The sequence below is a fragment of the Tachypleus tridentatus genome, chromosome 11, assembly GCF_004210375.1.
Source record: "Tachypleus tridentatus isolate NWPU-2018 chromosome 11, ASM421037v1, whole genome shotgun sequence".
NCBI classification, from domain to species: domain Eukaryota; kingdom Metazoa; phylum Arthropoda; class Merostomata; order Xiphosura; family Limulidae; genus Tachypleus; species Tachypleus tridentatus.
This window is the reverse complement of record NC_134835.1, coordinates 82,879,946-82,906,320: the sequence shown is the minus strand read 5'-3', so window position 1 is coordinate 82,906,320 and position 26,375 is coordinate 82,879,946. Positions and strand designations below refer to the sequence as shown.

General features: G+C 33.7%; 1 protein-coding gene across 4 annotated transcripts; it reads right to left on the bottom strand.

Moving 5' to 3' along the window:
- Positions 1-1,116: 1,116 nt before the first annotated feature.
- Positions 1,117-25,562, bottom strand: LOC143232621 (uncharacterized). Of its 4 annotated transcripts, none has more exons than XM_076468257.1 (4): positions 25,433-25,543; positions 10,600-10,889; positions 9,619-9,829; positions 1,117-7,214 (listed from the first exon to the last, which is right to left on the bottom strand). In XM_076468257.1, exon 4 carries the CDS (start codon positions 5,581-5,583, stop codon positions 4,945-4,947), a length of 639 nt encoding a protein of 212 aa, XP_076324372.1. In that variant the 5' UTR covers positions 5,584-7,214; positions 9,619-9,829; positions 10,600-10,889; positions 25,433-25,543; the 3' UTR covers positions 1,117-4,944. The 4 variants fall into 4 exon arrangements, with proteins under 4 accessions (XP_076324372.1, XP_076324373.1, XP_076324374.1 ...); XM_076468258.1 differs by lacking the exon at positions 25,433-25,543 and adding an exon at positions 12,117-12,339; XM_076468259.1 differs by lacking the exon at positions 25,433-25,543 and adding an exon at positions 12,117-12,339 and having other exon boundaries at positions 10,600-10,850.
- Between the last annotated feature and the right edge of the window lie 813 nt (positions 25,563-26,375).

Genomic DNA, 26,375 nt, shown 5'->3' with positions numbered 1-26,375 from the left:
CCTCAAGATATTTGTTAATCACATTGTATATTTGCTTGGGATCATTGTGTTGATTGAAGGTGAAATCAAGTAAGTTTTATTCCTGAACAAAAATTTTAAGATGTATCAGATTCTCTGTATTTTTTTAGTTATGAAGGTATTACATATTTTGGCTGTTAAACTCGTATTTCAGTAACTTTCTTCCCAATTGTATTTCATTTTATATACCATAACATTGTTCAGTGTACATATTGTAAATTGACTACACTATTCTTCTCTTCATCATTGAAAAATTGTCACTGAATTGTTGCCAAACAAGTTAAAACCAGATTCATCTTCAAAGAGCACACTTCCCCAGCTGTGCTTATGTAACTGTTTAGGTTCTACCATTGATTAAGATCTTTGTTTTGGTTATCAGTAAACATTCCACGTAAAGATGTGTAACAACATTTAAAACTCAACTTTCAGTTTGTTTTTGTTGCAATATTTAGTACTGTAATAACTAGATTTTATTATGCAGTATTCACAAGTAAAAATTAGAACCTTTAAGTAAGTATTACAATACAGGATATTTGAAGGAAATGCCCTTAGAAGCCTAAACGAATTTCGCCAGTAATAAAAGTGGAGCTGACTTAAGTTACAACACAAAATAAAATCTTTATTAATACACAAAATGTGAATTTCGTTAGTTCACTACCCGAAGGCTTACGGTAAACCAGCTGGTTGACTTCTATGTTTTATTTTAAAGCCTAGCTGCTGGAGCTAGTAGAATTTTTCACTAATTTAAGTCAAAGTATATTGTTACTACACCACACATACAAGTCAGATCAAATTCCTAGTATAGTATCCCACGATTTTAGACTACCTATATCATTTATAAATATTAGCGTATATTTAAGACAATACTAACTTCCGGCCTCTGCCAACCATTATAAACCCGTGCATCACCGATTAGCGTATATACTACCAATAACCGAAGGGAAAGGTGATACATACTATTAACTAAGCGAGTGCAAGCTCTTTTAAATTATCACTATGATATGTAACTTTGGCCAAGATGAATAAATGATCAATTTCCTACATCCTCCATACAAGAATGTTAGTTAAGCATACAACAATTGTAACAAAAAAAATATTACTGATAAAATTACATCTTTATTACAGTTGTAGAAGGTTAAAATCTAGTAGCTCTTAACTACCGTACACACCTCTATTTCACATCAGAAGTTTTTAAGCACAACTTTTAATAAACCCAATGACGAATGTTTGTAGTTAAGTGCTTAACCTATTTAGTCTAAGTTCTCATAATCATCTCTTTAGGTAAGAAACAGAACACATTAACAATTACATGTTAAATAAACAAAAATATTAATGTCCCAAAGGTATGAGATAAAGCATCAATAATTCAGAAAACAAAAAGCAATGCTATTATTCTTTATTCAAATGAGAAAATTTCTATCTGTGAAATTTGTAGGCCATTAAGCCATCACTATCTGAAGAAAAAATACAAAATGTTGAGTTGTTATTGCTTTATGATCATAATCTATAGTCCTTATTATTGCATTTTTTTTTATCAGAAAACATTGAAAGATGAAAATATTCTTATTGCGGTAGATAATACGAACATTTCCAAAATTAGAAGCAAAGCACAACTTGGAAGTCATTTTTGTACATCATTAAAAAAAACTACAAACTCTTTGTGCTATTACAGAGTAGTAAAGGAATAATCAAAGTAAAGATTAATTTAACCTTCAAAATTAGAATCAGGTCATACATGTTTTAAACCTAAAATTAACATCCTCTATAAGATGCAAAACTTAAAATAAGGAAACTATTACTTTTTAGCCAGGTTCTTTTTAATTTAGTTCTCAATTTATGCACATGAATTTGAAATCTAAAAGTTGGAAATAACATCAGGTATCACGATTTTAAAACAAAATTAAACTATACTTCAAAGTCAGTGTTCATACTGCATAACAGATATTATCTTTATAACTAACAAGTAAGAAAAAATATTTTTGGTTATGTGGTATTCATGTATATTAATATCTGATAAATAATTTCAAGTGTCTGTAATATAGTGAATTCCAGAAATTTTTATCACGAAAAGCAAAGAAATACAAGAAGACATAAGTATATAAATAAAGCAAATTTTTTGTTCAAATTGTAACATACTGGTCTGTTTTTGAATTCTGGGCGTCTGCTTGAGCAAGAAAGCGGGTTAGAAAACTTGTCTATATGAAACGAAGATAACAAGAATAATTACAGAGAGAGAGATTATGTTCACTCACGAAGAAAAATTCAAGTAAACGAGATCATCAATAATACAACCAAAAAGGACAAAGATAGGACTCAGAGTAACAAACACACCACACTGTTAAGTCAGACAGAAGACCCAATTCAGTATCCCACACTCCTAGATTACATTCGTTAACGATAATTCTCATTACATACATGTAAGAGAGATAAATAAATCTTAACTTATTCTAACTTGTCATACATTTATTTGAATATCTATGTTTGTTTCAGTTTAACATACATTTAGAAATGTGTGTAACTTATATAATGTATATTGCGCAAGTCATGCCTGTTCTCTAAATTTATAGAAGATTCTCGAGAGTAAGAATCAACAGCATATGTTTTACGAAAGCACCAGCATATCTTCGAATACTATTGTCAAGTAAACTTTCGAAAATGTCACATAAAGATTATAAATCGTTGCACCAAGAAACAGTTTAAATAATAATATTGCTGGGTCACTACAGTAAGTATACTATAAGCCTCAGAAGTAATAATTATGATAAATGCTTATTAACCGGAAAACTATAGATATTCAACCAGAACCATTTATAGATTTCAAACATTACGAATTTCAGTGAAATAAATTTGAATGTTAGTATTTCTATTTCTATTTTCGTCGGTAAAAAGTTAGCTTGAAAGCGGCGTGAGGTTAGCTAAATTTGGTTTGTTTTGAATTTCGCGCAAAGCTACACGAGGAATACCTGCACGAGCTGTCCCTAATTTAATAGTTTGAAACTAGAGGGAAGGCACTAGTCATCACCACCTACCGCCAACTCTTGGGCTACCGTTTTACCAAAGAATAGTGGGATTGACCATTACATTATAAAGACCGCACGGCTGACAGAGCGAGCATGTTTGGTGTGACGGAGATTTGAACCCGCGACCATCAGATTACGAGTCGAACGCCTTAACCTACCTGGCCATGCCAGGTCTGCTAGATAAGAATAGACAGCTAGTTAGCTTTATGTAAAGGGTAACAATATTAACTGAGAATTAATTCGCTCATTGTGGACCTGGACCGTCGATAAAAAATTTAGTTCAAGTTCAGATAGAAGACTAAATATTTTTCATGAAAGTTGTATTGTTGTTTGTATATTAAAATATATTTGTTTTAAGAAAGAAAGTTGCGTGTGTCAAAGTTCTTGGCAAATATCATAAACTTAATACACATTAACATTTAATTATCTTCTAAATTAAAATTAAAATTTCTGGTTATTTGAAATCGAAAGACGTAACGTACGAAATATAATAAATCGTAAACAAGAGCATGATACGGAACTTGAGTCAACGAATCATAAACCTTATGAAATAATCATTACATATGTAACATTTATGAGGGATGAACACATATTAGGTTAATAAAAGAAAACAGTTCAACATATCTAAGTAATCATACAGTAGTTAGTAGTTATTCTAGTTACAATCTGATTACACTGCACAACAATTTTTCTTCAAAAGTTTTGCTTCCTGAAATGTTTTTGCTGATTGTGACAGGTACCTGGTGGGTATGTACAAATATAGTTTTGGTTTTGCTTCATCATGTAGGAACTATTAGAAAGAGGCAGTTAACTGTTTACCGGCAATAACGTATTTAATTGCGTTTATGTTTCTAATACGCTATTAAGTTCAACATAATTAAAAGTGTTTTGCTCCTCATTTTCGTTTGTATTCAATGTCCGGTGCCTCACGTTGCAGTGTTCGACAGTAGTCAGCAAGCATTGACAGATTCTTGTTGCCCTGATATCGTTTTTCCATTGTAGTGATGTCTTGGTGAAACCTTTCACCGTGTTCGTCACTGACAGTACCGAGATTTGCGGGGAAGAAGTCCAAGTGTGAGTGGAGGAAGTGAATCTTGAGTGATATAATGCACTTTATCGTTTTGTATGCTTTGAGAAGTTTGTCTATCAGCGGAATGTAATGTGGGGTCTGTAATTGCCAAGAAAATTGTGAACAACGTATTTAACGGCTTTCCAGGCAATCTTTTCCGGCCCAACTAACAGATCTTCGAACAGCTTGTCACTCATAACATGTCTGATCTGAGGGCCAACAAAAATGCCCTCTTTGATCTTGGCCTCAGATATTCTTGGGAACATCTGTCTTACATAACGAAGACCTTAGCCTTCATTGTTCATTGCTTTCACGAAAATTCTTCATAAGTCCCAATTTTATGTAAAGAGAAGGCAAAAATAATCTTTGTCAGTTCAACAAGCGGTTCATGCGCCACACTTTTCTGTCCTGGAACTAACTTTTTACGGAGTAGCCAGCTCTGTCTAGAATAATGTGACTTTTTGGCACGACTGTCCCATTTACAAATGAAACAACATACTTTGTATAGCCGAGCTGCAGTCCCAGTAACAGAGCAACGACTTTCAGATCTCCACAGATATTCCAGTTGTACTTGCTGTACTGGATGTGCTTCAGTAACATTTCCATGTTCTCGTAGGTTTCTTTCATGTGTGCTGCATAGCTAACAGGTATTGAAGGGTGAGCGTTGTCAATGTGTAACAGAACAGCTTTGAGTCTTAACATTGATAAATCAATAAAGAGAAGCTACTCATGCTGGTCATGATCACAACCCAAAGCAGAGAACAATCCTTCGATGTCAACACAGAAACAGAGACTGTAAACTTGTGCAAAGAATTTGGTTATATCATCTTGGCGGCTTCAAAAAACAGAAATTTTCATACCTGGTGACAGCAAACACCATTCCTGCAATCTCGAACCCAGCAATTTGGCTTTTGCTTTTGACAAACCCAAATCTCTGACCAGATCGTTTAATTCTGACTGTGTTATGACATGTGGATTGCCTGAGGAGCACGGTTTAAAATCCGGATCAATGTCACTGCCAGTTCCCTGCATTGCAGTTTCTTCATCTGGTTCGTCTAAAGTCCATTCCTCTGGTGGTTTTGGAATTGGAAGACTGTCATCATGTGGCACGGGTCTCATTGCTGAAGGTAGATTAGGGTATTCAATTGACTTCTTGTTTTTGGCAGAGAAACCAGACACATTAGTCAAATATAAGTAACAGTCCGTCAAGTGGTCTTTCTGTTCTCGCCATATCACTGGGACAGCAAACGGCATTGTCTTTGGAGTGCCTCTGAGCCAAGCTCTCAGACAGACAGCACATGTCGCACAACAAATGTGAGGCGCCCATCCCTGGTCTTTATCACCAATTTTACAGCCGAAGTACAAATGATACGCTTTCTTCACAAGAGCAGTAATTGAGCGTTTATGATAAACAAGCATATACTCGCCACAAATATAGCAGAATGTATCGCAACTGTTACGACATTGACGAGACATATTGACCAACACCAATCGTCCTGTAAAATGTCTATAACATCTAACTTACTTGTTACAGTGCTACTGAGGCAATGCTATGTTCTGAAACAATGCGTACACACTATAAGGTCTATATTAATCCAATGAGCAGCATCTGTGTATGCAAGCCACTTTTATAGCCTGCTGATCAGTGTCAACCTGGCTCCGGCCTGCCCAGGCATGTCCGGGCTGCATACTTTCACAGAACAGCTTCCAACCTGGCCTGATTTCATGCCCAGACTGCACAAAACATTGTTGATAGATCTCTTACAGAAACGAAAATTTTGGACACAAATATAAGAAAAAAACATGACAAAACTGAAGATTTCGATGAAACGGTACGTGATGGACAAATTTGGGTGCGATTTTCGTGATCAGCAGCTAAAAATCTATAAGGAACGCCCAACAGTGTTCAAGAAACAAAAACTTTGTTGTGCAGTGTTATATTTCCGATCATTATAACCACAATAACTATAAATTCAACGACCAATGATGCAGAACGACAACAGTAGCGATTTGTTCCCTATTCAATGAAAGAGACAACACCCATTTCTAAAGACAATTGAAAACAAACATGAAGATATTTGTGGGCTAACTGCGCTAACCATACATAACTTTGAACTGATAGACAAGAGACGAAACAGCTTCAAGAAAATCCACTACTAATTTTTGGGCTGCTCTTGTGTTACTGAACAGTAAGATTTCAATGTCACTCTCATAGTACACTCACAGCCTGAACTCTGCTTGTAAATAAAGGAAACAAGATATTCTATTTAATAGAAGTAGTACTGTATTTTAAAATAAGCCAAAGACTGTTTGAAACAACTTTAAATAACAAATAAAAATAATAGTAAGAAAATTTCCCACGATTAGCTTTAGAGTAACGTCACTGACATGAACAAAGAAGTTGGATAATGACAAGTCTTTAACATCACACCTTGAAACAAACCTGTCAAAAACACTTTTATAATATGCAGTTCTTCTGTAGATGATTAATCATGCAACGAAATCCAGGAATTTTATAATTATTTCAAGCCCAGTTTAAGTGTCACAACATAGCCTCACACACAGGGTAACAAGGGCCACAATGTAGATTTCTCAGGAGGAATTATATTAATCGTTTCTGAATTAATCCTGTTATAGAGCTTAAACACCTATAGATAATTTATCACTTGCCCTGAGATTTATAGGGTCATGAATTAGAACTATATAAAATTATTTCGTAGCTATATTAAATATATAAACTATAAGAAAGTACGATGTGTGATACCCACATAACTCAGTTAAACCTTTTTTTGTGTGTGTAATTAACAGGGAGTTAGGTAGGTATTACTTATAAAATTGCTAAGAAAACAGTTCGTTGGGTTTGCTACTATACAAGAAGTTGTAGATATATGGCTGAATTAACAAAGGCCTCGTTATTACCTGTCACTGAGGAAACTCTTACAGCTTTCTGACTTAGTGTCACTGTGAGGACAGAACACGTGACCCCGTATACTTCTGCTTCCCTCGTTTTTAACAAAAGGGTGGCAAACGAAGGTGTTGCTAAGCGAATGCACGTGATGATCGTGCCTTGTTTCGATTCGACAGTGCTCCAAATCCTCACTTGGTTTCTAGAAAAATTAGAACAGAAAACCATAACTGATATCATACTGAAACGCCCAAACTTTCCGTGCTTATGGGTCCGAGCCCTGAATCTTTGAAGCACACAACGACACTTTTGACGGCAAGATAAGTTTTAATTCTAAAAAAAAAGTAACGCTGAAAATTTAATAGGAAAATGTATGATAATCTTATGTCTTTCAAAGATGTTTCGCGTACAGTGGAAGGCATTACTTGTGGTATTTATTTTAAATGCACTTTAAACCAAAACATAAGCTATAAAACCATACTAACAGGTTCATACTCAATATACAGGCATGTGTACTAAACTTTTAGAAAAAAACAGCTAATATCATTTTAACAAAGATATATGATATATTAAGTTCCTGAGGTAATAAGGAGTTAAAGACATTATAATTGCATATCCCTTAAGTAAATATAAAAAGTGTAATAACACGGATTAACCCGTCATTGTTTTATGCTAGACGAAAACATAAACAATTTTTCAATCACAGAGTGTTCAGATATCTATAATAATTTAGTAAATTTAAAACTACATATAGTATGATATGATTGAAAGGTACAAAGAATTTCACTTAGTAAAATTACAAAAGTCACAGTTTAGATAGGAATATACTCGTCCACCAAGTAGGTTCTTATGTAAATATTTTAGCTATCGCACAGCAATTTATGTACAGCTGGTTTTTAGTGCAAACTGTGGAATTTATGTCTCTCAGTTACATCTACATGCAGATTTGTTTGTTTTGAATTTCGCGCAAAGCAACACGAGGAATACCTGCACGAGCTGTCCCTAATTTAATAGTTTAAGACTAGATGGAAGGCATCTAGTCATCACCACTTACCGCCAACTCTTGGGCTACTTCTTTTACCAAAGAATAGTGGGATTGACCATAACATTATAACGCCCTCGCAGCTGACAGAGCGAGCATGTTTGGTGTGACGTAGATTTGAACCCTCGACTCTCAGATTACGAGTCGAGTGCCTTAACCACCTGGCCATGCCAGGTCCTACCAGCATGTGAAACAAAAAATATGTTTTTTGTGGCACTAAAATATACCCGGTGTATTTTACTTTAACGTTGAGTAATAGGTATTAAATACATTGAGCTTAGTTTTAGGGTTAAGAGGGTTCTCGTCATACATTATACTTAGGTACAAACGTGAACTGTACAGCTCTTATCTTATAAGCAAGAGCGATAACAGGATGACATACCCTCGCCACGTCGTTCCTTTTCGAGATTGCACGTGTTTATGTTGAATAACGTGAAACGTCATATTCGAAAATTCAGAAAATCCGTCTCAGATCCTGAATAATCGACAATGCGGATCATTTTTTGAAAAATCTCAATCTTAATGTTTTCGTGAAATTTGGTCCAAATCTGATCACATTTTGTTAACCGAATTCCATGAAGATGACCTATCTCTCCATTATAAAACATGCTTCAAAGTGATCCAGAACTTGGATTCTGACTAAATTTGGGGAGAAGTGTCCCATATTGACTTTTCATGTTGTACAAAATTTTCGTGTACATCGGTTTATTATTTTGTGAGATACGCGCGCAAAAACACAGACACACACAGAGGGCCCTATTGTAATACCTTAGCAGTGCTAGCGTGACTATCTTCTTCAATAGAATATCTTCATTGAGCATCAATTTATCTACTTCAGTAAAGGTTATCTTGTTTAAGCAGTTGTATAATCAATGGCCGATTAAAGACTTGGGGGCCTGTGGGAATTTCTGTAGAAGGAATCTCAGAGCTGAACATCATAAATAAGTCAAATACAATTAAACACTATTCGTTCATTACAGTTTTCGAATACACAAACACAAACGATGTGTTAGATAACAAAGTATCTATAGTAAATATAAACAAACGACCCCATGTTTGTTTTTGTTAAATGACTAATAAAATGTACCAGAACAAGCTTCAAGAACATGTTAAAGAAAAAATTACAAAATAATAACTTGATATGAAACTTAAAACCATGATGAAACAGTTTCAAATATATGTTTATCCAGTGAGACATCCAGGTTATTTATTCATTTTTTTCTCTCTGTTCGCTGTGTTTGTGTGGGTTCCAATTTTATTAATTTAAACCCTTAATCCGGCATATTTGTAATACAAATCGTAAATAAGCACCTGGCGAATAACTAAATAAATCTATATATATATATAAGACTTGTTAGCCTTAACTTATTAAAGTTTCTAACAAATTGTATGACATAATTTTCAGCACATTTACCGCCTTTCAAAAAACAGAAATTTGTAATATTTGTGAAAGACATAGGAAATGTTAAAGAATCTCATCAACCTGTTAGGGTGTCTTTACTTATAGCGCTTTTTCTACGTTCTTACTTGTAACCTGATTAATAACATTCAGAGTTAATCTTACCTTTATTCTGTGCACTTGTTTTACTGATATCAATGAGCTGAAAGAAGCTATAAACAGGAACACTGATGTACTAATTTGCATGTGCTTTTTTAATTTTAGCTAACGTTCTGAATAGCAACATAGTCCCGTGGTGGTCTACAGACTTATAACTCTAAAATCCGAGACTCGATTCGTCGCAGTGGACACAGCAGTAGCTCAATATGGCTTTGCCCTGCAACAAACATGTAGCACATTAAATTATTTTACAGTAGCTATTATTATGCATAATTTTTAATAATGAGATTTTATGTAAATCAGTCTGATAGTAGCCATAGAACTTTTTTAAACTGTCATTACTGTTTTTTAGCTCATTTTAGTGTCAAATATCTGAAGCATGTTCACGTCTAAGTGTCATTCTTAAAGACTCATGAGACAGATGGACAATTTACATATAATAAATTCTGAAGAAAATCTAAACCAAATAATACTTTTTTCAGTGGAATTCTATTCATGTGGGATTGCTACAAATTAAAGACTTAGTTGAACATGTTATACACTTATATTGATATAGTATTTTCTGTGATTGAATTTCTCAAAGTGGTGGCACTTAATTTTGATAACAGGCTGAATAATATATGAAAAAATAAAATATTTGATAGAAAAATCAGTATGTGAGGAAACTAGAACATAAAGATTAGAATATGTATTATGATAAGCTGGGTGTTTTCGCTGTAAGAGATATTTTCGGTCATAATTCCAATAGTACCTTATTATTATGTTCGAAAAGCTTAGAATATTTAAATTAATATTAAACTCATATACTAAATTAACGATAAGAAACAATTTATAAAAGCTCAAAATTAATTTAACAGGCCCCTCACTAGACAAAGGAAGACGTTTTTGTGTTGAAAAAAAAAAGAACATTACACAATTCTGTAATTCTTAATTTGAACTAAAATTTTTGAACATGTTTATTAGCCAAAAAGAAGACACTTTTCGTACTCTTTTAAAGTTGAGGCTGTGAAAAGTGATTTGAAGTGATAAAGTGTTTGAAATCCATCAGAACATCACGAGCTTAACAGCCAAGCACAAAAAGCGTGGAAGTCTTCAAATAATATGCAGAGATATCCAGAAACAGCTTAAAACAACTTTGGTGCAGAAAACCGAATACGTTATCAAGTCTCTAGCTGATTTCAAAGTGTTTCTGTCTGATGATCCCACTGCTGACTATCGTGATGCTTCAACCTTCCCTACTGAAACACAGGTGAAATCGTTCCTATCTCAGTTGAAAGCTAAATATAAACAAATGATAGCAGAAGCAATAAAAGTTTATTAATTAATGATAATGAGAATGTGGCTTTATTCTTGAGGATGTTGTATTCAACTTTAACGTTTTATATTTAATAAACGAAAACTTGTCTCGAAAAGATACATCCAAATCATCGTATTTTGGAGTTTACGGATTTAAGTTAGTTTTAATTCAACAACTTGTAGTGTAAAACCATCCTTTAGCTCCTAAGAGACGTGTTAAAAACTATTCAACATTACTTTAAACACGATAATCAATAAAATTTATGAAACTAACTATAAAGAAAAGCAAATTAGATCTGTATTCACGAATCATACGAAAACACCATTAGCTTGTTAGAGGACTTTTCAAGGGTTACAAATACATGAATCATGAGTATACTTATCCACTTTGTTCACCAACATATATGGGAAGTCATTTAAGATTGGATGTAATCATACATAATCATAGCTTTGTACTTGATTACACTAGAATATATTCTGCGATAACTTTTACCTCCCCCTCTCGTGGGCTAGCATTGCTAGTGTGAATACCCATGGTAGACAATGCACAGATAATCCAATGTGTAGCTTTTTGCTTAGTTACAAACATAAACATTATCATTTAATGAGCTGTTCAGATACTGTGGCAGCCATATATGCTTATGTCTACGTTGAATGGGTCCAATTCAGTATCAACTTCACACTGACATACATTTTATGGAACAAATGCTAGTTGATTTTCCATCATGTTGTGGTTTCAGTAGATTAACTACAAATTTAATGGATATTAAATGTGTAAAATGATTGGCAAACATCTTGTAAAATCTACTGCTACTTTGTCGATTTATGACAGGTTTTTGCTGCAGGTCTTACATCTCAGATATACTTGATTTGCTCTTACTGTTTCCTAATAATTTACTATACCTGATACAACTTTCTAACAATAATAACAAAATAGAAATATCTCAAAGCTGTGACCAGAACTTCTAATGACATTCATTCTCACAAGAAGATGACAAGCAACTAAGTGTAAGTGAGGTTTTAGCTCAGTACCACGTTGACACTAATTTTTAGCAATTTGAGCCATTCATGTATTAAAAAAGCATAACCTGTTAAATATTATTTTGAAAATAGTAGATACTTTATTGTTAGAAATAAAATCAATAATTTTTAAATATTTGCAAAGATATAATTAGAGTGAAATCTTCCGTGATTTATAGCTATCTTACCTACTGACGTAGACGCTCTTTGGTTTGTTTCTTTTGCAGTTAAACACAAAGCTACATAATGGACTATCTGTGCTCTGCCAAACACAAGTATCAAAACAAGACTTCTAGAGTAGTAAATGGGCAGGCAGTCATTCGATATTTATAATTAGTCTTCAATCAGGTAGCTGTATACTAGCAGCACGCTACAGTTCTTGTGATTACATGTGTCTCCATGACGCCATGAAATTACAACATCCGTTAATCTAAAACGAAGTTATTTAAAATATAAAACGTTGAAAACAAGAGGGAATCTTCAATAACCGTGGCACTTGAAATTATTTGATTAAAGTAAATTAATCTATAAGACTTTTGTTTTTACTTTTAGTCAGCTATATTTTTGTATGCCCGCAATACCATGCATGGCAAGCACATGTAACCTACTCGATTTTATTATTCATCAGGGTCTCTACCAGATATTCTGAAACTGAAATTCTTTAGCCAGGATTAGAATAAATTAGTCTATGAGATCTTGAACGCGGGCAAATACATCAGTGGAAAGGGTTTGAACTCCTGAGGCCAAACAATAATTTGATTTCAAATTGGTAAAGAGACAACGGAACTATGAGCTGAAATCAACGGCTAATAAAAGATCAAGTGATCACACCTAAACATCAAAATAACTAAAAATAGCATCTAAACACCAAAAGTGACTAATATTTTACAGAAAATGACATTTAACTTATTTGTATTTGGAATTGTACCTGAATAAACTGACAATGTTCATTCTAAAAGTCTAGTTGAAGATGAATGATTTACTCTAGTTTTTGAGTTATAATGGATTTACTCAAAATGTTCGTTTAAAATTTAATTCTAAAATGTTAAAAACAGCACATTATAGCAATACCAGATGATATGCTGAAGATACATTCAGGCTGTGCTCAAAATTTTCTTGGTGGTATTACTTTTGTTATAAAATGTCTGCTTGAATGCTTGCGTATTTTGTATATGTTCTCAGTTTCACGCTGTAAGAACCAATAATAATCTCCCGTAATCGCAGGATTCCATTATTCTTGTTATCACTGTTTCATAAAAGAAATATCCCGGTGGAAGTGCTCACTATATTCATCGTTCACTGCATCTATATCACTTGGAAAGGAGTCTAAATGGGATTGTAAGAAGTGCATCTTTAGTGACGTCATAGATACCATTTTACCATAGTTTTCAAGCATATTATCAACTATCACACTAAAGTTTCCATCTCTGCGATTTACTACGAAAATTTTAACAAAGGTTGAATGATTTTTAGGCAGCAAATTCTTTCTGATTGAGTACTGATTCAAAATCATCGTCCATCAGCACTTCCTAAATTTCTGATCCAACAAAATACCTTCTTCCATTTTTGCTTCAATGATTTTTGGAAACTTGCCAGAAAGATATCTGAAACCATTATTATCTTTGGTCATTCTTTTTTATAACATTCTTCATGATTCCTAGTTTAATATAAAGTGGAGTCATAAGCACATTTGTTTAAGGATTCACTAAAGGTTGATACTCGACATTCCATTTCCCTGGTATGTAATTCTTTTTCATTGACCACTCCATTTTTTGGGGGGAGAGGTGATTTTAATCATCTAAGCTATCCAATTGACACAAAAAGCAACAACATTTCATATACGCACTACGCACCCCAAGCATAAGTCGAATAACTTTTATATCATCACATATGTTCCACCTATGGTGATCATATTTGATGGTCTCAAGTATAATTTGCGTGCTTTGATAAGTTTCTTTCATGTTCACAACATGAACAACAGAAGTCAAATGCTTAATGTTCTCATCCAAATGATTTTCTAAAGATATAAAAGAAGTTATGTTTACAGAAATATTTTAAAAGATTTTAAAATACAAAGTTTTGCAGAATTTGATTATATTATGAATATTATGCCAGAAAGATTGTAGTTTGTTTTAACTGTGTGTAGAGTAAGGCAAAGAAACTAACTGAATGAAGAGTTAGAGACAAATGAGAGAGGTGTTTGACTCTGCCTCTTTTGTGCTCAGTTGACTCTTCAAACGTTCTAGCAAACTGAGCACGTGAGGATTTCTTGATTCCCTAGCGGAGCATGTGAGTGTGGGAATGAAGAAAAGTGTTATAGTTCGTTATAATTACATTGATAACAAATAGTATATATAAATAATATATTTGGAAGTTTATACTGACATAGTACGTTCAAACTTTGAAGTTATCAAAAATCTATATCTTTTACCAATTAAACTGTCCGAGTAAACTTAATTTCACAGCAAAACATAAATCTGTTGCACTGAGTTATTTAGATGGTATTTCACATAGCACTGAAAAAATAATGAAATATTACAATAACCCGAAATCTAGCGGCGATGGACAAATTTTGACTATATTTTTTTTTAAATCAGCACCATAAACTTACATAGAATCACTTGAAGTTTATCCAGTAGCAATTTGTTTTGTTGTTGTCCAGTGTTATTATAATTTATAGAGCATACAACAAATGGCATTATAATAGAAAATAATATAGAAACATTAAGATCTGACGGAAACAATATAAACAGAGAAAAATAGATAAATTGTCGTATCATTTTCTGGAGAGAAACATTAATTTTGTGATAGGAAATAAAACCAATATCATCATCCTAGATTGACCCATCGATTACGACAGATGTCAAAGTAGCCTGGCCTTCCTGCACTCGCGCTGCTGCTTCAGTTTTATGATACAACTCTTTTCGGTAGTGGTCTGTTTTGTGGTGATTTATCATCTGGTTCTGTTTTAGAACAGAATGTCCCAGGTGTCTGGTGAAATGCCACATTTCTGGAAATCTTTTTAGAGCTTCTTTGGCTCTCCCATGTTTTTCTAACCATAACCAAATTAACCAAAAATTGAGTTGTTGGTACCTGGCTGCTTTGCATTCTTGACACGTGACTGTTAAGGATTAGTTGTATCCTCAGGTGATGTACTTCTAAATCATTATACTTGTACCTGGTTGGAACTTCGGTGTTTGGATTGAAATCATCCCACTTGATGCCAGCAGTCTTCACACACAGCAGTAATGTAATTGGTCAAGTTTTCTTATGTGATGGTTGTGTAATGCAACAGTCTAATGTAAACTTTTCCACCATCGTCGATCCACCAAAACTAACAATGGTTTTATTTAGCTTTAAATCTGGGAAAAGGATAAGTTGTTAACTATATTTAGGAACGTACATTCAATTTTGATGCCTGGTTTGATGGACTTGAATTTGTGTTTGGGTTGCAGCATCACTTCTGTCTCTCGTAGATGGAAGAAGAAGCGAAATCTCCTTTGGATGTCAGAAAGTGTGTGTGCGTGCAGCAAGTTTACAATCATCAGCAAATAGAAGGGTGTGGATTTGCATTTTTATCGTCTTTGTATTTTGCCTGGAGTCGAAGAGACTTCAGTTACTTCTGTATTTGATCAAGATCTCTACATTACAGAACTGGAGGGCAAAGCAAAGCTTTACGGAAAATACAATACTGAACAAGACAGATACCAGCATGAATCTTGTTCGGTATTGTTATGAGCATTGAATGGTAGTGACTCTTGGTAATTTTCGAAAACACTGATTTACATGCTCTCATTGAATGAATGAATAATGTTAGTTATTTTTTTCAGTACAGCCTGTTTTGTGAAGGACCTTTCACACAACGTTTCTATTCACAGTGTTTAAAACTTTAGTTAGATTAACAAATACCATGTAGAAATCATATTTGTGTTTTCAACACTTCTCCAGAACCTAGCAGATTGTAAAGACCATGTCATTTGTCCCATGACTTAGAAGAAAGCTACTTTGATCCTTTGGAATAATGCTAGGATAGACCTGCTCACAGAGATAGCTGAAGATTATCCTAGTTAGGATCTCGCTGGCAATATGAAATAATACACTGCAATGGTTCACAATTAAATCTGTTCTTCATACATTTATAGACGTTGGCAAAGGACGTATTTTTGTCAAAGACTTCTTTCTTAGGTTTGTCCGGGTTTGAAAATTTTGGCATGAGTGACATCAGCAACTGGTGCCTTGAATTATGATATCTGCTTTATTTCGTCTACTGTATGAGGCTGGTTGAGGAGATAAATGGCATATTCATGTAGTAGTTCATTCATAATGATGTCACGAAAGTTAGACAGTTTATTTAAGACACTGTTGAAGTTTACAGTCCAGTAACCTTGCTGGATCTAGTGAATGATTTGAGCACGGTGTCGAAACGGTCATAAATTCGTCCTATGCTTTAAAGTGGAGTATAAGAACTGATAAGAGTGACCGTGCAATTACCAGAACTATTAGACAAGGGCAAACGCAGTTTGGTATCGAAGTAACATTTCCAGTGATTGATGCTTTTATGACGAATCTCATGCCAGCTTGACGTACGCACCCTTCTAAGTGGTCTTTGCAGAAGAATGTGTGACCGCTTTTTGACTCTTTGAACTTGAAGTCACCAGCAGGGTCAAGCCATGGCCAACATGGCCAAGCGTGTTAAGGCGTTCAACTCGTAATCCGAGGGTCGCGAGTTCGAATCCCGGTCGCACTAAACATGCTCGCCCTTTTAGCCGTGAGGGCGTTATAATGTGACGGTTAATCCCACTATTCATTTGTAAAAGAGTAGCCCAATAGTTAGTGGTGGGTGGTGATGGCCTTCCATCTAGTCTTACACTACTAAATTAGGCACGGCTAGCGTAGATAGCCCTCGAGTAGCTTTGCGCGAAATTAAAAGAAAAAAAAATGTCACCAGAAATGCGAGTTCCACTTGTGTAACTACGCCCACTTTTTATCTGGCTAACTATTTGGCAATGATGGCTATTTAGCGTTTATAGCGGCGCGATCTGTGTCAAGAAGATTCACGACATTCGAAGAAACCAGTACAAGCTCAGGGTTTTTGTTATTTTCAAATGCAGGACTGAATAACCACGAAAATAGGATAATCCTCTGATTCAGGGGAAAAAATGTTTTGCATATAGAATTTTTCACCTCCTCTTCTCAGACTTAAGATGATGTCCCTCAGTGTAGTTGCTCTGACATCATAACAGAAACAGACAAACTTGATAATCCAGCTGAGAACTCTATATGCAAACTCCAATTACACAGGTCCCCACAACGGCAAGTTCATCACTATAGGGCTTTCCAAACTAAACCGAACCATATTAACCCACACAATGAATATATTTCACTGAAGGCTTGTACACAAACAGAAACTGATGGACAAAGCCAATAAAGCCATAAAAAAGCATAAGACGTTACGCTCTAGCAGGAATTTATCAAACATATAATCATGTTGCCCAGGAAACGTTTGGTATTAGTTTATTGCTAGGGGATTTTTTTATTTTAATATTTGTTCGAAATAATTTACCTTTTTATGTATTAAAATTATAAATAATTACTGTTTTAATGTACACTTCATCAACTCAATCCAGCTCACACCATAACAGTTATTGTGAAGCAGGCTAATAATATAAATAGTGGCTTAACCACTTCTACATCTGAAATTTCCCAGAACGCCTGAAGATGAATGGTATTGAGCGCAATGCCTTATCGACACTGGATATATTATGATATGTTGTGGTTAACCTATAATTACACACTATTATTTTATTAATTCAGACGTTCCTATTAAGGAATATATATAACATGCTGTGCAAATAAGTAAAATAAACAGTTTTGCCATTTGCATTAATACTGCACTATTTTCAATCATCAAACGATACTGGAAGAAATATGTATATGTCATCAAAATACATACTTGAAAAAATCAATAACGACAGGAAAACAGTAAGTTCTATACAAAAAATTAAACATATTGAAACTTAAAAATGTGTCATTTGTAAGTTTTTGTTATAATTAATTATTACTAATACCAAAATACTGGCAACACAGTGGTATGTTTGCGGATCTACAACGCTAGAAATCGGGTTTCGATACCCGTGATGGGCAGAGCACAAACAGCTCTTTGTGTAGCTTTGTGCTTAATTACAAACAAATACATTAGCCAACAAGTTTCTCGTATACAGATATGAATAATATTAAACATCTCTTTAAAATGTTCAAGGATCGTCACGCACAAAACATGCTTGCCCTTTCAGCCGTGGGGGCTTTATAATGTTACGGTCAATCCCACTATTCTTGGGTAAAAGAGTAACCCAAAAGTTGATGGTGGGTAGTGATGACTATCTGCCTTCCCTCTAGTCTCTTACACTGCTAAATTAAGGACAGCTGGCGCAAATAGCACTCGTGGAGCTTTGCGCGAAATTCAAAAACAAATTATTGTAGGTTTGATTATTAATTCAAAAATATGGAATTTTTTATAATAACATTTTTATAATCACATTCATTTGAAGCAAATTAATAAAAGATCGCAAAGGCCAAACGAAGAATAAAATTTGAAAAATAAAAACTCAAGTTTTCATTTTTAATAAGAGGTATATTAACGATCCCTTATAAATGTTATTGACCACTTATTAATTTTTATTTCAGTGTTTATTATTTTTGTTGGTTTTCGGGATTTCAAGATTTTTATACTTTAACTTATAATATCACCACGTTATAGGTTTTAATGTAAGGTAATACTTTATATAAAAGATATACTCTAAATGACTGAAAATCAGCTAAGACCAAACAAAAAGTAAAATTTTCAGAATAAAAATAAGTTTTTAATTTCTAAAATGAGGAACATTAATTAATGTTTTCGGTTTGTTTTCTTAAGCTTTCGTGTTAATATCATCCACTAATTTTGTCTTCCTTGAGTATTGAGTAGTGCGTTGGATATGACCGTTGACATAAGTAACCTAAGTATTGTGGAATATCAGACTAAGACTCTTGTCTTATATAACCTGTGTGATAACATCACTGTTATTTGGTTTATCTTTGTCCTGTGCTCATATAAAATACTGCTAATCTCGTCTCTATCTTGTTTAAACACTCTCCTCCCCATAGATCAGCTGAGGTCAGCAGAACGTTTGAGGCCGGCAAGTTGAGGAAATATTGCCGTTGTGTATGAATATTGTTGTTGTATTTGTACAGTAATATTTGTGTCAAATTCCTTTGCTTTCCGTATTCGTGTTAACCTCTGCATAACATTTTCGGAATCTGCCTGTGGTTCTACTTTATTATCCATTAAGGGTTGCGTGAATACCACATTGTTATAGCTTAACGTGATAAAACGATCCGATAACAATGTATGATAAATTACGTGTGTAATCTGCAGACGTACATGCTTGTTCTGTCTTATAGGTATGATGAATATAAGTACCACTGAGTACCTATGTTTTTGGGCATCATGAAGAACTGCTTACTAATAGTTAATAATAGTAAAATTTTCCTGACCAATACATCATACACAGTTCCTTCCTTCACTCCTGGATAGGAAAGTATACTAACACTGTATGATTGAAAAAACAACAGTACTGACAACAGTGGTCAATGGAAATTTTGTTCAATAAAAATAAGATATGCTCATGATTAAACACCGATTGTTGTTGTCAAAACAAAACAAGACTAAACGAAAGTACGGAGATTTTACGTCTAGAAATATATAAAATCTCTGGGGTGGAAGTTAAAATTGCAAAGTATCCACATCAGCAATATGTGTAAACGTGTAATTTCAAATAAGTCTATGAGCAAAATGATAAAACCAGAAAGATTTTGTTTTCTTAAAGAATTGGATCAAATAAAAAAAACCCGGCATGGTCAGGTGATTAAGGCACTCGACTCGTAATCCGAGGGTCGCGGGTTCGAATCCCCGTCACACCAAGCATGCTCACCCTTTCAGCGTGGGAACGTTATACTGTTATGGTCAATCCCACTATTCGTTGGTAAAAGAGTAGCCCAAGAGTTGGCGGTGGGTAGTGATGACTAGCTGCCTTCCCTCTAGTCTTACACTGCTAAATTAGGGACGGCTAGCACAGATAGCCCTCGAGTAGCTTTGTGCAAAATTCAAAAACAAACAAACAAACCTATCTTTCCAACATCGTACTCGTCTCTCTCACAGCTTGATTTATCCTATCTTTCCATGTCAGTTTTTGACGTCTCCTACTCTGTTTGCCGGCATTCTAAATATTCTTCTGAATGAGTTATTTTTCTCATTTTCATTCCACATGCACATGCCACTTCAGTCTAGCTTTACGTGAGCTCCAATTTACCAGAGATTCGTATTTTGTACTAACCATGAATTTGTATACTTGGATAAATGGCCCTAACAGAAAATCTTCCTGTTTTATTTGGGCTTGTTGCCGCCATAATCACCTCGATTGTATTAAATTCAGGCCGGGAGCGCATGGTAGACCTTTGATTTCGTATTATAAAAGTTCAAACTATGAGTAGATCATTCAGCAAACGTGATCAACAAAAGTACAAGTGAAACTACATTAGAACTTATTTTATTGCACCAACTCTCTTGTGTGTATATTTTCTTATAGCAAAGCTGCATCGGGCTCTCTGCTGAGCCCACCGAGAGGAATCGAACCCCTGATTTTAGCGTTGTGAATCTATAGACATACAGTTTGGTACTATTAATCTAATACTGTAATTAAAAATTAAAACATATACCTTTTTTGTATTCAGTGGTTCAACAGTAAGTCTGAAGTCTTATAATGCTAAAAGTCGAGTTTTGATACACTTATGTTGAGCACAGCACAGATAACCTATTATACAATTATGTGGTCATTTGCAAGCAAACAATCTTGCAGAGCAGTTTAGGACAGGTTTACGTCTAATACATCATATATATATATGGAGAGAGATAGAGAATTTCCAGTCTTGTTCATTATCAGGTCTAGCAAATTGACATAAACACGAACGGTTGTTATGGTATTGTAAACTGAGGATCTCACAATGATTTCAATAACTTTAAAGACTGAACACAGTATTCAATTTCCGTGATATCCAGGTGAATGTTTCTCACCAGATGGTTTTGGAGGAATTAGTACACGTGGCTTAACAGTTTCATTTTTCATTGTTCACTTAAAAACCTTACCATATATGCTGGTGGCGCTCGCCAATAAACATAACAGTAATTTTTGTTTTGTTTGTGCGTGTGTTATTTATGACTCTGCGAACTACTTATAACGCTGATTTGTATCTTTAACGTAATTATAAATGAGATACATAGAGCGCTAGGACTATTGCTAGTGATAATGTTCTGGTTTCACATTAACGCTTTTCATCTAAATAATGAGCCCAGATCGACTCTGAAGGTCATTTACCTCAGATGCCATGTGTTTTTTTTTCTGTTGTAAACTTGCCTCAGGCGTCATGCATTTTGGTTGTAATTTTGCCTCAGATGTCATGTGTTTTGTTTGTTTTGATTGAAACTGAAACAGTTAAATAACTACTAGTGATACGGTTGCTAACAAGAGCTAATGTTGTTAGATACGGTAACTAATAAGAGCTAATGTTGTTAGCTCCATTTATTGATTTATTTGAATAGCCTTTAGTGATTGTTTAGATTCCGTGAGTAGTGACGTGTCTGACGTGAAATTGTATTGAATCAATGTGGGGTAATAGATTCAACCTTTCATTTTTTTTCCTTCTTTTGTTTTGTAACTTAAAACTAGTTTGAGTTCACTTTCCCAAGACTTTAAATTTTATCCCAGGCAATGTACCTCCAACTAAAGAAAGAGTTATATCAGTTTATAAGACACGTATTTATTTCGCACTTAAAATGTACAAAGGTTTTAAATATCTGAATATACTGTTGTGGTTTATGTTTTTAACTTAGACATTTCAGTTTTTGTTTAACAGTAAGGAATTTTCTTCACTGCTTTTGAACAGTTTAAGCAATATAAAATGTAAGTTAGGCTTGTGTAGATGACAAATGATTACTGAGTTTGTCAGTTGTCTGTTACAGTTTGAGAACATTAAGTTTGTTTTTCACAAAGAAATAAAGACAAGAGAAAATTAGGAAGTAAGTGACTAAGAGAACAAGATATTTGTCATTATTAATCAACAAAGACACATCGAGTGCAAAATAAACGAGTTCAAGAAAATTAACCCAATAGCTTAAACAGCAGTCTAGAGGCCCAGGAAAGCACAGACCTAAAAACATCCATTAAAGAGTATAATCCTCACTTGGGAAACTAAGCCTATTGTTAGAATGTAGCATAGAATTTGTAAAACGTATAGTTGAAGAAAAAACGTGTTTAATCACAATTAAATGGACTAATATAGAATATTTTCTTCGTTTTTTAACCGAATAATCTAGAAGTATCCCTTTCTCTCGCAACAACAGAAATTATGACAACAATATTATAGGAACATCTCTCAAAGCCTAAAATAAAATGTCCTAGTAGTAGTATTAAAAACCAATGGTTTCCAACTCGCGGTCCACCAAACTTCACATTTCGCGCACATAATAAAAACACTAACCATTCCGTCTTGATTACGAATTTCAAAGTCATCTCATCTAAATCATCCAAGATTGAACTTTTAATTAAAGAAGATTTATCTATTATAAATGAGTTCCCAACATTAAAAATAACACAACTTCACTAGAGTTAAGTCTAGTCTGAATACTTATATAATATCATTATAATTGTTCACTATCCTATCCTTTCTTGTTTATTTACGTTGTCTTCTTATTTTCTGTTTTAATTACTTTGTGTAAAATGTTTACTCATTATAAATGTTTGTATATAGTAATTTACCATGTGCAGTGTAGCTTGCTGAAGATTGAATATATATATTCTGAAAAGCTAAAAATCTTTTGGCATACAAGCGGTGCAGAGTGGAACTGGTAAAGTGCAGTAACACTCGATATTAATTACATACATGAACCAGTGCCTAATGAACAGGCTACTGAACTTGTCAAGTATGTTGTAACTCTCTGACTGTTTTTAATAGTTTCATTTTTTCTGTTTATACATTTACTTTGAAAATATAATGATTTGTCATCGTTACTGGTGTTAATAGACTGCTGACCCTTCAGAGATCTGTAAAAGATAACTGTGGCCATCAAGTTTAAAAGGTTGGACGTTACTGTATTAAACAGTATGATGTTGTATATTTAATATAAGTAAACATAGTGTTTAACTCTTTCTTATTTCTAAATATGCTACTGAACTCCCAAACCGTTTTGAAACTAGAACAATGTATAATTATTTGTTTTTAAGCTCAAAACTTCACAATACGCTACCTGTGCTGTACTAATCACGGTTATTGTAACCCAGTTTGTAGCATTATAAGTTTTCAGACTTATCGCTGAGCCACTGAGGGGCATCTGCTTTCGAAACACTGCAAATTATAGACTGACACTAAAATTTATCATTAAACAGTGTGTCACAGTCCAATACTTTGGCTTTCCAAAATCATACGATAAAGAATAAAGAATATATTCCAAAATAACCGGGAATTATAGCACTATAGGAACTGCTGATGTACTGTTGTACGGACTACTGGCATATTCCAAAAAATCTTGAAATACAGTTAAGCAAGATAGAATTACACAGAAACTTAGTTGAAGAGGATGAAAAAATGAAAGATCTGTTAAGAAGGTGGTAAAAGTAATCTTCTTCAGTGCCAGATTTGTGGTTAAAAACAAATAACTATTTACTTGACATTGCGTTTTACCATGTCCTTCAGTTTGGTGAAGGTACGTTACACTCTTCACATGTTTCCACGGAAAAGATAAATTTGTTGTAGAAAAATTAAATTATCTCGATCCTGTCAAGAAATAGTTTTGTGAAGTTTTTTTTCCCATATACTTAATACATATTTTTAACATGTATGTTAATGCAAACTAACATTATCCAAAACTTCATGAGTTATATTTACGAGAACAGTACATGTTCTGTCAGTTGTAATTGTAAAGTCTATACAAGAATTACATAATTAACTGCTTTCACAAGTTACTGCAAATTATAATTCTTGTTAAAAAAGATGTTCATGAATAAACATGTACCCGTTACTAATTCCTTTTAGTTATTCCTACCATTAAATACATGCATAACAATCTAAACATTGTTACTTTTCTCTCTTAATTAATTATTGATCATTTGAAACAATTCCACTAAAATGACGATTTCTCTAAAACTTTTAAGGCAATATATATAGAATCCATCATTTTTCTGTGGTAACAATAACAAGAGACACTAAGGAATGTTTAACGAAGTTCCATAATTTTGTATGGTGAAGAGTTACGAGGCCGTGAAGATAGTCACTCGTAAGATAAAATACTCGTGCGCATTGTTTGGTAATTTAATTTTGTTTAATTAGAATAAATTTACATGACTTGTGTTTAACCATTGTAAATACAGAAGATATAGTAGAAAAACAAGAAAAGAAAAAAAAAACGAGTGGGTTTGTTGGTGTGGTTTTGGAAATAAATGAAGGGATTTTAACCAATTATAAGTATAAACATTTGTTTCACACCTAACTGCCCACATCGTATCGCGGACATGGTCAACTTGAAGTAAGTGGTTTAATATTTTTAGTTGCAAAGCTGTGAGTATTATAATTTAAAAGTTTGGTGTGGAATTTTAACATACCTTTGTATTTCTAATCTTAGGTACAGCCTTACCTAACAATGACAGCAAGATATTATTAGAGGATATTTTTTAATCGTGTTTATTGTCCCTATCCTCTTAACGAGAATACAAATACGAATTATTAACATCACTTCTTAACCCATAACATATCTGAGTAATTCCAAATGCAGCCGATTTAATTTAAAGACATACTCGATGGTAAGGGTAAAAAATGATGTAATTCAAACATATCATCGCTTCTGAGTAGAATAATGAGGTAATTTAAAAACATTCTCAGTGCTAAAAAGAAGAATCAGATAATTCGAACACACTATCAGTGCTGAGGAGAATAATCAGATAATTAAAACACGCTTTCAGTGCTGAGAACAAGAACCAGAAAACTCAAACACATTCTCAGTGCTGAGGAGTATAATGACGTAATTCAAACGTACTGTGCTATTGATCAGATTCATTAGAACAGGTCGAAAGTTTATGGATGAAAGATTCAAGGTCCAAATGTGAACTTTATACGGTTCAGTTAGGATAATATTTCAGTTTCGTAAAAAGAGAAAAGCAAAATGTTTTGAAAGTTGTAAGAGAGAAATTCGTTGGTAGCATTGCACCACTTCCTATCTACATTATGTGGGTTAAAATAATTATGCTTGATTTACATAAGTTATGATAGATGTATAACAATGTATCATTTATTTCATTACTATTAACTTGTTTATATATCACCGAGTCTCTTTTTTGGTATTAAAATAAAGCTTAAAAGTTATAACACGTATTTTAAGTTATATTCCAGAGAATACGGGGAATGTTCTAAAGTAACTTACCTATAGTGCTGTAGTTATAAATGACGTCATTCACTGTGGTGTAAGTGTTGAACTAACTTAGTCTTAACTTGTTGTTAGTTTATTATAAGTTTGTTTAGTCATCTGATCGTTCCCAAATACTACACAAAACCTTGGCATATTCTAGTTAGTTGCCTTAGGAGTATATTTTGTAACAGTTTGTAACTATTGCATCATTTCTGTTGGTATTGTACAAATTTATGTGGAGATTATTAAATATTCATAACGTGTTTTAAATAAACATCTATATTAACAATTATTTTGTTAGTTTCAGTTATACATTTAGGTTTCATTCATTTGAAATACTTGTGTTTTACAAAATTACTATTTTTTTTCTTGTTTGGTGTAACTTGTTTTGTTTACTTTAGATTTACCGTTTAAAGTATTCACATTATTCGTAGAATGCATCTAATATAAAGCATACTTGACAGTCGAAAAACAATGTAGTATTTCTCTCTACGTGACATTTGCTACAGAAATAGTTATTCAAAGAAAGTTCATTAGCGTCAGCTTCTTTTTCCTTTTTTTTTTTTGTCTCTCGCAACCTTTAATGTCTTAAAAATGACGCAATCAATATAGCGTTTTCTGCCACCAGGTGCCGTCCTTTCTCAACCTCGACAGCGATAGCAACTTGAAGTGATTCGTCTTGTTGATGTTCAAGTTTCGTGTTGCGACGTAAGTTGGCACGTCAGCAAAGTAAAGCAAAAATTCAACCTTGCTTAAAATATGCAACAATTATGCGCAGTTGCAAAGTTCTGTTTACTTCAGAAACCTGAATAAGCCAAAACTCGGGGTGTTCGACAATTATCTAGTTTAGAAGATGAAATCAGTTGTGTGATAGATTTCCAAATAAGTATCTGGTGTAGAATGAGTTCTTTACAAAAAGAAAGCACCATTTCTTAACAGAAACGTAAAGTAATCACAC

What these genes read in the sequence shown, in the direction of transcription:
- LOC143232621 (XM_076468255.1), bottom strand. Translation starts at nt 5,583, where the DNA reads ATGTCTCGTCAATGTCGTAACAGTTGCGATACATTCTGCTATATTTGT.